At 42.6% G+C, this 15511-nt stretch overlaps 1 protein-coding gene across 1 annotated transcript in view; it reads right to left on the bottom strand.

The window, feature by feature from the left end:
* Positions 1-4985: 4985 nt before the first annotated feature.
* Positions 4986-15511, bottom strand: part of Frrs1l (ferric chelate reductase 1 like) — a 31846-nt gene continuing 21320 nt past the window's right edge. The window contains exon 5 of the mRNA XM_034503571.2: positions 4986-10798. Within this exon, the coding sequence (XP_034359462.1) occupies positions 10626-10798 (173 nt within the window). The 3' untranslated portion in view covers positions 4986-10625. The remainder of the gene's footprint in view (positions 10799-15511) is intronic.

Genomic DNA, 15511 nt, shown 5'->3' with positions numbered 1-15511 from the left:
AAGACGCTGCACTGCTGAAAAACTTGACTACAACTTTGTAATTGTAGCGAGTTAGAACTGCAGCTTCAGCCGGGGCGGTGGTGGCGCAGGCCTTTAATCCCAGCACTTGGGAGGCAGAGGCAGCCGGATTTCTGAGTTCGAGGCTAGCCTGGTCTACAGAGTGAGTTCAGGGCTACACAGAGAAACCCTGTCTCGAAAAACCAAAAAAAAAAAAAAAAAACTGCAGCTTCAGAGGCAAATTACCTTGGGCTGTTTTTATAGTCAACAACCACTCATTGCCCGCCCCTGTGTCTAACCTAACTCCCTCAACCATAAGGTCAAACCTTAAAACATATTTTTAGCAACCCTATATATTTCTAGTTCTTATCCATCCAAAAGTTAAGAATATCATCAGAGAATATCTAAATTCATAGTAGAGGTTTCCCTTCTTTGATATAACTTACCTACTTGTATCCTACTAATGTTTTTGATTAATGCCTTAATTTATGTCTTTGTCTCCCAAGACGGGGTTTATCTGTGTAGCTCTGCCTGTCCTATAACTCACTTTGTAGTCTAGTAACAATTTTGAAATTTTGGTTTAAAAAAAAACCATAGAAATACTATAAGAAATATGTTCTTGTTTTAATCCCAGGTGTGGGGATATGGGGCTACTTTCCAACGGCTGGCTATGATTTGCCTCATGCACTAGCAGAGGTGTTTTGTTTTTGTTTTTGTTTTGTCAGCTGCAGATAGTTTCTACAATTGTGTGACGTCTGGAATTCTGGGAACTTTTCAGAGGGTGTATAAATGCTAGTGCCCCAGGAGGTGGGGCAGGTGGTTGTTGGCCATTAGGGGAAGGGGGTGTTTTTCATGGTTTGTTAGTAGTTGTGCTCAAAGAAGAAACAAAAAGAAATTAGATCTCTCTCTTTCTCCCTCCTTCCCTCCCTCCCGCTGTCCCTGCTACCCTTCTTTCTTAACTATCTAGTGACAAGTGTGAAACTGGTGGATAAAGGGTGGGACCGAGAAGAACCCACAAAGCAGCAAAGACCAGCTACAAGCAAAGAAAAAACAAGAAATTAGATTCAGGGATCTATATCTCTCTCTTGCCCTTCTATCCTTCCTTCTCTCCTATCTAGTGATGGGGGTGAAATGAGGGTGTGGATAGATGGTGTCGAAAAAAAAACCACAAAGTAGCAAAGACCAATTGCACTATACCCTGGGCTAGCCTCAAACTCAGAGACCTGGCTGCCTCTGCCTCCTGAGTGCGTGTGCCACCACTGCCCAGTGTGAGCTTCTTTGTTCTTTAATAAAACCTCTTGTAACCACTTTTATGCTGAAATGTGTCCTTTAGGGCAACCTAAATGCATGGTCCTAGGACATAATTACTCCCTTTTTGCTCCAGAATAAATTATATCTTATTTCTTTTGAGATGAGTGCTGTATTTGGGGTTGATAACAACCTAAGAACTAAATTTGAGAAAGGGACCCAAGTACACTCAAACCTCAAGCTCATGGGGCATCTGCTCTGATGCGTCTCTTCTATCATGCCATGCTTTTAGAGTCTCTTTGGTGACATCACGTGACTAAGTACAAATTCCTCAGGGAAGACCAGTCTCCTGGGCACCCTGGATAGTGGACGTAAAACAGGTTCAGGCCAATAAGCTGATTCTGAGAGCACGCTGCTCCTGACACCCCAATTGTATGAATCCAGGTATTTTCTCATCCTTGTATCTGTTGTAGTTACTTAGGGGGACGGGGGTATGACATGGTGAGACCCTGATAGTAGCCCTGGCCTAGAGTTGTTTCTTGAGCAATCTGTGGCCCACTTGCTCCCCCTGTATAACACAACCTTCAAGATATAACAGTAGTAGGGAGAGTCTTTACTCAGCAATGTGCCTGTCATAGAGTTCTCCAAGAGTTTCTACAAACCTTTCCATGAGTGTGCAAAGTACTTGTGTTACACAGTACTACCCTCCAAGTAGAGCAACGACCATCTTCATAAGACCAGCTCTGCCTGCATGCAGACCATCCTAGCCAGGCTTATTGTCTGATGACATTGCCTCACAGGAAGATGGAAGGGTCACTGAATGTCTAGTCTCCCAGACATTTGTGTGCAATTCTGCCCAAAATGCTTACAGTCTCCCAATAGAGCTAGTATATAGGCTGAGGGAGGTTAATTGAGAGAGGCTTCAGCTGCACAGTCATTGTTAATTTGGGGTTCAGACCTCCCTCCGAGCACCTCTATTTTAGGGTCACCCATGTTCCTGCTCATAACCCCTCACCCATGCTGTGTAAGTAAGCCTAATAAATGTATTGCTTGATTACTCGAGGGAATTTTGGTGGACTGGACCACTGATTTATCATTGGGACCTTATGGGAAGAGAGGAGTAGACATTGTTCACTCACCCACCCAGGGAGAAAATTCTCAGAACTTGCTTTTGTTAGAATGTTGTGTGTTCACGTCTACATATATACTGAGTGCAGGAGAGACTGAAAACTCACGTAATCACACATTTATTCACTTTCCTGAGCCGCCACTTGCTATCTGCATAATTGTGACCAAGTGACGAAGCATTTCTGAACACGGGAGGGAAGGCACAATGACCCTGTGGCCAGGTACCACTAGAGTTATTCACATACACTATTTCTAACCCCGCAGAGCTCTGTCTTGTGAGCTTTCCATCTCGGCTAAGTAATTCAGGAAACGTGCTCAGTAACTAAGTCACCTCATCCAAGGTTGTACAGCAAGACGTGGATCTGTCACCTCTCATAGCCTCCTACTTCCACTAAGTGACCCAGTTATAACTTCAAATGGTGATAGTAGAATAGTTGCCACAATGCCTTTAAGAACAATTACTGTAAATGAGCGCTAAATACATGGCACATACTGCCCACAGCAGACATTACTAATCGATCATTGGGTTCTTCCTCATTGTTCTACTATAGTTCTCTCTAGTGCTGTGATAAACACGTGACCAGAAGCGACTGGGGGAGGAAAGGGTTTAATTCATATGACAGTACAATATGGAGGGAAGTCAGGGCAGGAACCTGGAATCAGGAACTAGAGCAGAGGCCTTGGAAGAGTGATGCTGTAACAACGCAGGCTGAATGAGCCGGGAGGGGCCACGGCAGCCAGTGCTCTTAACTCCTGAGTCATCTCTCCAGCCCTATTTTGTTCTTTTTTTTTTTTTTTTTTTTAATGAACTTCTTTTATTTAAACAAATTTTCACACATCTTATCTACGACAGAAACCTGGGTGATTCAGACTCTTGTGGACCGGGAGTGACACATCCATTGTGGCCAAAGTACAGAAAAATAGGAAAAAAAAAATAGCCTCTTAGCTATTTTAGTCATTAGTTTATCACTTTAGTTATTTAGTTTATTACTTAGTTTTGGAACATATTTGAAAGCTGTTTTCAGCTGAATTCATGATTTTTTAGGATTTCCAAGTTACTATTTATTTATTTATTTATTCCATTTTGGTTTTGCACCAAGATAGGGGACTGAAGTCAAATAATACCCGGCAACTGATTTCCTCTCTTTGGACTGAAAAATTAAACAGATCCTAAATTATGACAGTGAATTTAGAAAGGAGGGCTCCGAGGGCTGGAGCGCCATGCCATACCATTGAGGCAGAGCTCAGAATACTGCTGGAATGACAGATTAAGGAAGACTGGCAGCTGTGAACTGGGAGAAACCAAAAAATGAATCTTGCTGTATGAAGCCTCCAGAAGAGACACCCGCTGCCAACACCTTGCTCCAGCTGAGATCTCTGGCCACTAGAACAGTGAGACAATAATACATTTGTGTTGTTTTAAGTGACTGTCTTGGTGGGAATCTGTTCCAGACATGGTAGCTTATCAAACGCAGGTGGGGCCGGCCAGGGCCAGCACACATCCTGTTGACCTTTCTCCTTACATTGTCCTCCCACCTCTCGGGGATCCCTCTTATCCTCTGCCTACTTTATCTTTGTCAGTTTGGGCTCCTCTCCCAAATTACTTTTGACTAGATGACGCAAATAGACGTAGAAGCTAGGAGGTCTGGGACCACGGAATCAGGACGATCAAGTTCTGACAAAGGTTTTCTTGTCTCTTCATATAAAGACACTAATCTCATCAAAAGGCTTCTTCACCACCACCTAGTCAGCTACACCCTGTATACCGAATCCCCCCCCCCCCCCCCCCAGGCTGCCACAATGGAGATGAGAGCTTCAGCATGGAACACATTCAGCCCACAGCTTAAATCTTAACCTCAGTATCCTCACCTGCTTTTCTGGTTGCAAGCTTTTGGGGAGGACCCCCTGCTCGGGGTTTCAACTACAGGAGAGTGGCTCTGTGCCACCGTGACCACTGGATTTTCTCAGTCAGTCCCAGTAGAACCAGGAGCTCAGCTACTGCAATTTCTCTTCCTCCTCAAGACTCCCCAACCTCTACAGCTAAACTCTACCTATTCTTCCTTTTTAAACCACATTTAACTACTTAGTGTGTGTGCACACAGGCAAGTGCATGGAGGTCAGAGGATGACTTGTGGGAGTTAGTTCTCTCCTTCTACCAGGTGGCCTTTGAGGACCACACTCAGGTCATGAGGCATGGCAACAAGTGCACTAACCACTGAGCCAACTCACCACCCCTCTACTTGCTCTCCGATGATACTGAGCTTTAGTAACCAGTAAGGAGTATTTAATTGAAAGTCTTAAAGCTAGATATCTGCAATAAAAATGGCGGATACACTTGAAATGGGACTTATGTGAAAATCCGTAAGATTTTCACACATTTACTGCTTGATAAGGTATCAAACTGAAGCTTTCCCTAAACTAATTTTTACATATTGTTTTCAGGACTTTTAGGTGACTTCAGCAACACAGCTTTCCTCTTTGTCAAACAAGACAGGTTGCCATCTTTCCCAAGATCTATAAGGATTTGGAAAGAATGAAGAAAAGTTTTTCCAAGTAAATAACACACAAACAAAAGGAGCAGAAAATTTAAAAAGTGCACCACAACAAAGCAATACGGAATTATAAACTAGTTTTAATTACATTAACAGGAAGAATTTCAAATAATGTTGAGAGTTTATGTTTTTAAAGTTTCATCTTGGTTAATATATTCTGAGTACAACTTAGTATTCTAAAGATAAAAGTATGTATGGTGGCCAATGAACGGAATAATCATTCAGGTAGCAGTTAGGGGTGTTGCTACACTGACTTTACATAAATAGAAACCCATGTCTTTATTAGTAATGTGCCACACTTCTTAGAGTAAAAATCCACATAAGACAGGCTTATAAATATACATTTATATAGAATCTTAAAATCAATCACGATTGAACATTAGATACACAACTTTTTATAAAACAAATATAACCCATCAGTGTCTATTTAAAGGCATAGTTTTAACAAAATAGTATTTTGTAGACAGTCTCAAAAAAAAAACTGTATTAGTACTTGTGGAGTCAGACTGTTCCAGTATGTTGATGCATCAGTGGGGATAAGGCATGTGGAGAAGCTGCATTCACTCCTCCGGGGTAAGGGGGAAGGGCATTCTAGGCGATGAAGCAGCAAAGAGTCTAGTGACCTGGGTGAGTGCCACACCCACTGAGCATTCAGCAAACTTAGAGAATGATCACATTCCAGAAGAATCAGACTGAGTGGTTACACACCTAATATTTGAGAGAAAATTGAAAATATTACCTGGTCATTGGTGTGTTCCTAAATAGAACACGCCACGCCCACCCCCAAGGCTAGATTTACATACGCTTTTCCATAGGCAGGCATATTTAAGCTCTACTATTTTCAGGAAAAGGAAATTATGTGCAAGTCATCTGTTAAATAAAGACACAAGGAAATCCAACTTGAAACTACACAAGTTCCTCACTGAATAATAAACTAGAATAAGAAAACTAATGCAACTTAAACCATGTTCAAGCGGCCATGTAACATGGCACGTAGTCATATAGGAAAGTTAAGCAACAGTGCATATACATGCTTAATGATGTATATAATGTTGAATAGACGAGTCAAAGCTTAATAAAAGATCCAGGAATCCTTTCTACAAATTAAATTACCCAAAATTCAAGGGTAAGTATGCTTGTAACACACACAATGTTTTATCTCTGGGTTTTGAAGTATACAAGAGATCAGAAAAAGAACCAACCCTGACAATAACCTTAAATGTTCATGGTGTGGCTGTTGGTGTGTGTGCGCACGCACACACACACACACACACACACACACACGGCACACACTCAAGTGCATATTTATGTATAAATACACTCCCATCTGTCACATATGTACAAAATGTATATACATATAAACACACTGAAAATAATCAACCTGTTCACTAAATATAAGTTGTTTGAAGAGTATGGATGTACAATAGTCAACTCCAGTCACCTCAGCATGGAATCTAGTATGCTGGCTGTCACACATTGTTTTATTATACGAGATATGGATGTCACATGTATAAAACACTCTCGTGCCCTTATAATTTTTTTAAAAAAATTCTACATGGAAATAAATTACTCTAAAGCATAGAAATGCTCACCAAAAAATTAGTTCCGCAGTGAGACACGCTCATGACTACCAGACCTCAGGCAAAACAAAGCTGTTGCTTACCCAGATTGGTTCTTCACTGTTACCTCTTTTGTGCCAACTCCAGGAGACACATCATAGAGTAAATGTGCAAGGATGCCACTGTGTTATTCAGTTATAGCAGCAAAACATTTTAAACAAATTATTCCCTAAGTTTAATAGTTTTACAACTAGATAATGATAAGTCCCTGGTGATATGATTTACAAATGACCGGATAAATAGTATGCCCATGACTAAAGCCACTGTGGGAAAACCAGAGTCCACAAGCCCTACCCAGCCTACTTCCTGTTTTAGTTCAGCCTGTAAACTAAAAATGGTTTGTTGGGGTTTTTTTTTGTCATTTTCCAATAGTTTTTTGAAACTTAATAGACCATTTTGGTGTCTGCTAAGTATATGAAGTTTGAATTTCAGTTGTTTATTAATGCACAGCCATGCTTGTTTGTTTTTTGAGCTGTCTGTGGCAGAGTAGAGCAGCTGCGACACAAGTTCAAAGTTAAAAATATTTACAACCTGGCCCTTTAGAAGAATGGCGTCCAACCTCAGTGCTAATGCCACGTCAGGCAAAATCCCGAATGTAGACATACACTTGAATTGCAAAGAAGGATGACTCTGCTGGGATGGAAACCCACCCCTCAGGTGTCAAACATTCTCATTCCTTTAAGGACAAAAACCAACCCAAGCTATCTGAACCCGGTTTCTGAATGTTCTCTGATGCATGTTTGACCATAGTGAAACAAGGACATATGGAGTTCCACGTTGTAAGACAGACCAAATCTGTAAGAAAGTCAGGTTTAAAAATTAACTAATGCATTCTTCCAGTCATGTCCAAGCTACTCATTAGTTTGAAAAAACATTAACAGTCCTAAAATGAACTGGGGATGTAGCTCAGTGTACAAGGCCTTGGGTATGTCACCACTGCTAAAGAGGGGTGGGGGGGGTGGGGAGGAAGGAAGAAAGAAAACAAGAGTACTAAGTGATTTTAAGCAGAAAATAAGGTGATACAAAGTTAAATGTAGAACCTGGAGAGATGGCTCAGCAGTTACTTATGAGAACAGTCTGCTCTTCCCAGAGGTCCTGAGTTCAATCCCTAGCAACTACATGGTGGCTCACAACCATCTGTAATGTGATCTGATGCCCTCTTCTGGCACACAGGTGCACATGCAGATAGACCACTCATATACATAAAATAAATGGATAAACCTTAAAAAAAGAAAAAGGTTTCGTTTTTGGTTTTGGTTCCTTTTCCTCAAATACGGCTGGAAGAAGTTTCTCATCCTTGCTGTGAAGTACGAGGAGACAGGTGAAGGCACCCTATTGATCTGAGTATGGATAGCAGGTTCAATTTAATGGAAGTTTTAAAGACTCTGCATGAGGTGGAGGAAGCCATGTCGCTTCCCTTGGCCCAGACTGCCTCTTGCAAGATACGTGCACTAAACTAGTGTACGTTTATCTGCCGCTCACACTTCACTTGGGCACTTTTTACCAAAAAGCATTGTAGGCGTCTCCCTGAGGACAAACATCATATTAGAAAGGAAAACGCACTGTCGGATCTGGTGGCCTGTGCTTGAGATAGCAACAGCCAGGAGGCAGGGGGCTGCAGGAGGGGGTCTGTGAGGCCCTGCTGAAGGAGAGAGAGAGTGAGTGGAGGGGTGAAGGGCTTTCTCTTAGGTTATGTAAGAATGAGTTTATACCGCTAGGTAATAGGTTTATACGTTAGGTAAGAGCTTGAGTTTATACGGCTTTAAACGTTAGCAGGTCGGTCCATGGCTACCTCTCTGAAGTGATGGTCAACTGCGGTGACACATCCCTAGTCTGTAAATTTCTTATTCCCGGACAACGATTTATTGTTGAAAATGCCAACTGATGTCCACGGAAAGGCAAAACCAACACATTCACTAAGGATTGTGTCATTTATGGTTTGGAAGACACAGTTTGATCACAAGGAAGGGACATAAAAACATTGGCTAGGTAAACTATATAAAAGAGATTCCTCTGGCTCCAATAAACTCACAATATTGAGACGGTTTGTAACTTGGCCCATCAGTTTGCTGAATACCTCCTAAGAAATAGTGTTTGTCACAAGGGTGAGCATCGAGAAATAGCTCCTCCATGAGGGGTTAGCAGCCAAAGCCTGCGATTTCACTACAGCCTGATTGTGTGTGCTGAGAAACCCCAGTGGGCTACAGGAGCACTTGAGTACATCCTAAAACTAGTCCAGAGGACCTGAGGAAAAGATGATTAAGTAAGAGCCTTTCCGATGAGGTCACCATCCACAGGAGAGAAGACAGCACAGCTGAGAGAGGAGAGCAGGTTGGAGGAAGGCAAGGCCCCTCAGTCTTGCTGGGACAAGTAGTGGTCCTGAAACAGAGAAGACTGACGCATAGTATAGTCACTTGCATGTTACTGTAAGGGCAAGGATAACTCTGAAAGTTCCAAGCAAAAATAGACAAACCTGCTCACCAAAGTTGAAAGACTCAGTGAAACTCTGCTCCTACTGGTAACTGGAGTCTCTATTGGCTCTGCTAGTTATAGATCGACTATTGTACATATAAGGGTTATAAAAATATTGGGCTTCTTATTTACAACACGGGTGTCTCTGTCTACTCCCAACCCTCACTTCTAGACCAGCTGAGAAGCTGATATCCGGGCCATGCTCGAGCCAAGCTTGAATAAGACCAGAGGGCTTAGTGAAGAGATAATGGTACTGAGGTGGGGCCTCCAACTTGAACCCAGTTTGAAACTGGGTGTGGACAGTGTCACATCATAGCAATACTTACTTTATTTTGGCTCCAGCCCAGCAGAATCTGAACACTTTCCCACGGGCAGACCTTCACTTCTGACCTGAATCTTGGAGACGACCTTAGAAACCACAGTCTGCTCTTGCCCACTTATAAAGTTGGAGCCAGCTCAGAAGCAATGGGAACAAATCAGAGACTTCTGGAATGCCATGATGGGACTGACCCAGCAGTGTAAGTGCCCACGGCTACTCTCCTCTTAGCCAGCTGTTAGCATAGGTATTTGAACTAAAAGAGTATTTGGCTCTTTTGACAAAAAAAAAAAAAAAAAAAAAAAAAAAAAATTGAACATTTTAAACATATACTCTTAGTAAATTTACCTTAGGGACTGCTGCCCCGTTTTTGCTCCTGATGTCTACAGCCTTTAAAAACATTGATATGTGATTAAAATGCCTTGTTTTCCTTAAGATGACTTATCTGTTATAATGGACATTCATTTATACTTAATGTATGCTGACTTGCAAAACACCATTGGCTACAGCCACCCATGAACGCCTTACTTGGTAGAATACAGTAGCAGAAGAAAGCAAGTTCTAACTACTAAGAATTCTCCTATTTTTATCATTAAAACAATTTTATAGCTTTAGGAACATCTACAGTTTTAATCTTTCCTAACAGCGATATAAAACTGTTTCTCATAACTATGCACTAATTGAGAAGATATTTTAGGTAAATACAAACCACTTGCTTATCACTAGACTCTCTCCCATACCCCCCATCGACTGTGTGACTATCTAAAAGCATTTATGCTCCACGGACATGTACTCCAGAGACTGCTGATATACCGTAACATCCTGTAAAGTCTCCACGGCAACATGCAAAGTAACCCTCTTGTGCAGTACTACTCAAAGTAAAGACTGTTCTGAGGTATCCTTTCCATGTCTAGTTTTCCTGTATGTTGTCTGATCATGTTAGCCAAGGTTGTGAGACATGTGAGTCAACAAAAGGCACCCTTCGTCTGGGTTTAAATCCCAATCAGTATGATGGCCCTCACAGTTTTACCAAGCTGATGCAAAGACCTTGGAAAGCTCAAACAGAAAACATGTTTGGAAGTGTTTGCAAATGTTTTAAGTGCTTCCCGAAAGTAGGGTTGCCTTGACAATCCTGTCTGACTAGGAGAGAGGCTTGCTCTTTTTTTTTCCCCCCAAAATTTTGAAATCATGACTTGTTTTTTTTTATAATAGAAGCTAAAATTATACAGGCGGCTATTGAAAAATATATACTGAAGGTTCTTCACTCCATCTAGTCTGTGGCTTGCGGCAGTGTTAAGGGGTTCCCATCAGCAGGTAGAAGGTCAGGGCAACAATGAGAAGCAGGCAAAATGGCGAGGAGAAGGTCTGGTAGGCAGCCGATGGCATGAAAATGTCTTCATACTTGTAAATACTGACAACGCGCTCTGAAGCCGGTGGAGAGTCTATGTCATGACGAGTAATGGAGCCTTTAACACAAAAGCAGAGGAGGACCCATCAAAAGCAGCACAGCGTTGAAGGGCAGAGACAGACACTAAATGCATATGCAGTGCTCATAAGATCTGGATTCAGGTACAGAGCCATCATCAGAACTCTCTGCAATTGCCCATATGACGGAGAGCACAGAAATTATCTTTACACCCAAAGAGAGTTCTTATTGATCTGCAGTCACCCCAAGTTCAGACAACTTACTGGTCTCTCTGTTCTGTGGCAGCCAGTTTTAATATTTACTTGCATGAAATGAATGGATTTCTATTTGTCTCTAATAAATTCAAACTTCTCAATTTAATATGTAAAAGATGTATTTTTGTTTTTTAAACATTTAAGTTTTTTAAAAAGATTTGTCTCTCTCTGTGTGTGTGTGTGTGTGTGTGTGTGTGTGTGATCTGATATGGGTACTCGGAATTGAACTTGTGTTCTCTGCAATAGCAGTGTGTGATCTTAACCTGAGTAATCTTTCCAACCTTGGAGGGGGCAGGCGAGATTTTTAATACAAACAGCAAACATTACTGATTCTGCCTTCTCAAATCTTTAGGGCAGTTGTAAACCCAAGGCTTCAAGCATGCTAAACAAACGTTCTATCACTGAGCTACCTCCACAGTCCCAAATCTTGCAGATATAGATCAGAAACTCTGGACAGCACCCATCTCCCACATAAGTGGAAGCCATCTTTCATTGCCTCTGGGCTATTATGAGTGAGCCAGCCTTTGGCTAGGGAAGTGGCACTGTGGGTAGGATGGTTTATTCTGCAAGCATGAGGACATGAGGCCCTAAGTTTGAATCCACAGCACCCATGTAAAAAGCCAAGCATGGCCATATGTATGTATAACCTGAGCACTGGGGAGCAAAGACAGGTAAGACTCTTAAGAGTTCATTGGCCAGCAGGCCAGTGTAGCCAAAAAGGCTGCTTTCCAGTTCTGTAAGAGACTCTATCTGAAGATAAGGTGAGCTAGGCACTTTAATCCTAGCACTCAGAAGAGAGGTGAACCATAGTGAGTTGTGAGTTCCAAGATAGCCAGGACCATATAGAGAGACCCTGTCTCATGATGATGATGATGATGATGATGGTGATGATGATGATGATGACAATGACTGTTGAGAACCGCACTAGTCCCTGTTTGGGCGCCAAAAATGTTGGGGCCTAGGCTGCCCCACATTAGGCGCCAAAAAATGTTGAGACCCAAGCTGGCCCACTTTGGGCGGCCAAAAATATTGAGGCCCTCGCCACTCTGAGCTTGGTGGCCACTGTATCCCGGCCCAAGCTGCCACTCCAGTAAGGATGAACTCGAAGAATGGAAACCAGATAGAGTGTGATTCAATCCCGTTTATTCTTCAGTCTCTCTTCCTAGTCCAAGTCCCAAGTCTTGAGTTCCTAGTTCCTAGTTGTACTCCCTATGTCTAATAACTAACTCCAAGTTGTACTCCAAGTTGTACTCTCCGAGTGTCTAATGTCTATTCCTACTCCTAGTGTCTGAATCTCTGTTACTCCAAATTGTTCTCTAAGTTGTACTCTCTAAAGTGTCTGATTCTCCAAAGTCTCTTCTGTCTGCCTCTGGCCTTTATATGTCTCACTTCTAAGCCACGCCTCTAAGTCACACCTTTAATCATGCCCTTAGGTCTTGTCTCTAACTCTGATCTCTAAGTCACACTCTTAAGTTACACACCTTTAATCTCACACACCTTTAATCTCACACACCCAAAGTATCTAAACCAAGATTATCAGAGTGTGCTCAGCTGTTGTAGACTGATGTAAAATAAGTGTCATGTCAGGATATATGGCTCAAGATGGCTGCAAAGCTGATAGCCGCTTTCTGCTAAAAGTTGTCTCCCAACAAACGACGATGACGATGAAAAAGGAAGAAAGAAAGAAAATAAGGAAAATAGGCAGAGCATAACAAAGGAAGACATTTGATATTTCACTCTGACCTCATCTGTACACTCACATGAATGAACCACAGGGATGAGGGAAGGAGTAAAGACGGGAAAAGAGGAGGGAAGAGGGAGGGACTTTCCTAGCCAAAAGAGATTGGCATGCCAGATGTCAGTGGTTTTTCAAGAAGTGCAGGGAAGAACAGTTTGGAAAGAATGACTAATCTAATGAGTCCTTGGATGGAACTTTTCTCCACCTGGTCACCAGTGAGAAGGAGATTCTGTGTGTACAGTGCTTAAGGGCTGATTGCACAGGTCAGTGTCGGAGAGAATGCCTCACATCTGAGGGCCTCTGGTTTAATCCTCAGCACTAAAGAAGTAAAATGATAAGGAGAAATTTTAAGAAGCTGGTTTTTCCAAGCTATGTGCTATGGTGCACATCTGTGGTTGCAGATTCCAGCAAGACAAAGGCAAGAACTACTTGAACCAAGAGTTTCTCTCTCTTCTCTCTCTCTGTCTCTGTCTGTCTCTCTCTCTCTCTTTCTCTCTTTCTGGCTAGCCTGGAACTCGGATCTGAACACCTCTGCCTTCCTGATGCTGGGGTTAAAGGCATGTGCCCCCATGCCTAGTGAGTGTTTTGTTTTGTTTATGTAACAGATGTGCAGACTGCTAACATGTGGGACCCCTAACATCTGGAGCAGAGGCTGGCTCTTACCCTGTTGCCTGCCTTTGGACCCTTCCCCTGACTGGGCTGCCTTGCCTAGTTAGGCTCAATAGGAGAAGATGAGCCTAGTCATACTGCAACCTGATACGCCGTGGTGTATACGCCGTGGTTAACATCCATGAGAGGCCTCCTCTTCTCTGAGAAGAAAAGAAGAGAGGATCGTGAGAAGGGAGGGGAAGGGACCTGGGAGGAGAAGAGGGAGGCGAAGCTGCGATCAGGATGTAAAGTTAATTAATTAGTTAACGAAAGTTAAAAAAAGAAACACTACAAAGTGCTTGATGAGGTAAAATTGATTAGTCATGTCTGACTTCCTGAAAAGAACATATTAAGCCTGGGTTAGAAAACCTGAGGCATGAGAGTTCAATAGAAAGGCTTCTCCGGTATTGGAGCTCAGTTGAGGCTTTTTGAGTGTCTAAACCCAGGTCTGTAAACATGCTAGGCAAACATCTACCACTGAGCTACATAGCTCCAGCCTGCCAACTTTCTTTTAGTTTTGTTTTTACTTTGAGAAAGGGTCTCCATAAGCTTGTCAGGATGGCCTTGAACTCACCCTTAGCCCAAACTAGCCTTGAACTTGTGATCCTTCTGCCTCAGTCTCCAGAGCAGCTGAATGTTTAGGTCTGTTCCATTAGTCTGGTTTGCACCGAGCGGGGTTTTTAGTCCTTTCTCTCCGGGAGCTTGGCCAGACGCAGAGTACTGAGTATCCTCTCCAGCTTCCTCCTACACAAACTCTCCCAGCTAGCAGGGAGGTCCCACCCCACAGGGTCCACTCTCAGTTTATAAGTAAGGACACCTTCCTCACTGGTCCTTGACTGGCTTCCGAGGCTATGCCATGCACCTCCAGTACATGGCTTTCTTGAGAGAAAGAGAATTTCTATTCCTTCAAGATTTAGCCCAAAGTTTATGCCTCCATGAGACAGGAATAGAACAGACAGATGTTGGAACTCTTGGGAAACAAGAAAAGCAGCGTCGAGCATGTGGGTGGGAATGGGTCTGTTTTGTCTGGAAACAGTGAGAACAGAACCTGGAGGAAGCTTATCAGGGAAACCCAGATGAACATGGATCCTTCCAAATCTCAGATGTCAGACTCTAAGACCTTCTGAACATACAAGAGTCCCCATTATCCAAGGTTTCTTTCTGCTTTCAAAGACCATAGTCAACTGCAGTTCAAAAATATAGTTTGAGACAGCAAGATATTTTTAAAATTTATTTGTGTTTTGCCTGCATGCACGTCTGTGTGGAAATGTCAGATCTTGGAGTTACAGACAGTTGTGAGCTGTCCTGTGGGTGCTGGGATTTGAACCCGGCCTTTGGAAGAGCAGTCAGTGCCCTCCACCACTGTGCCATCTCTCCAGCCTGGTAAGATATTTTTAAAAAGAGGAAAAGATTGCATTTTATATGACTTACTACAGTGTGCTGTAATTTATGATTGCTTTATTAGTAGCATCACTGTAAAACTCATACTGAATTCTAATTTATACATTATGTACGGGGCAAATGTGAACACTGGAATCTCGGTAAAATCTCCCGCAGATGGGATGGGACTACTGTTCAGCATTTTTCAATTTGCTGAAGCAATTCCACACGCTTATCTTCACCACTAGTCAATAACTGTGTGAGGCAGGCCTTATTATTACCCCTACTTTAGGTATAAGGAAATGAAGTTCAGATTAGATAACAGCCCACACAGCTACCACGGGGCAGACCAGGACTAAAAACTCAAATTTCCAGATACCAATCTTACTGTTTGAAATGAATTCATCTCTCCAAGCTAAAATATCATTTATTTCCCAGGACACTAAAAGGGCTTGAAAGGTACCATTGCAGATCTAGTGGGGTTATTCTGGGAAAGCAGCAAATGAGTGGAAAGGTACCACCAATCTAGAGGCATCCAGTGCTTTTCCCCAGGTGGCAATGGGTGGGAAGGGAAGAGAAGGCAAAGGGGAGATTATGTACTTTCTAAATCAATGGAAAGAAATGGGGTGGGGTCGGGGAGGCAGATCAGATGAAGCAACGAAAAGCTGATGAACACACAGGAAAGACAGATGTCATCTGGATGTGGTGTTATAACTAAGGATTGCTCTAGCCT

This window comes from Arvicanthis niloticus, chromosome 5 (assembly GCF_011762505.2).
Source record: "Arvicanthis niloticus isolate mArvNil1 chromosome 5, mArvNil1.pat.X, whole genome shotgun sequence".
In the NCBI taxonomy this organism is placed as follows: Eukaryota; Metazoa; Chordata; class Mammalia; order Rodentia; family Muridae; genus Arvicanthis; species Arvicanthis niloticus.
Note: the sequence above shows the minus strand (reverse complement) of the source record. Positions and strands in the feature narration are given on the sequence as shown.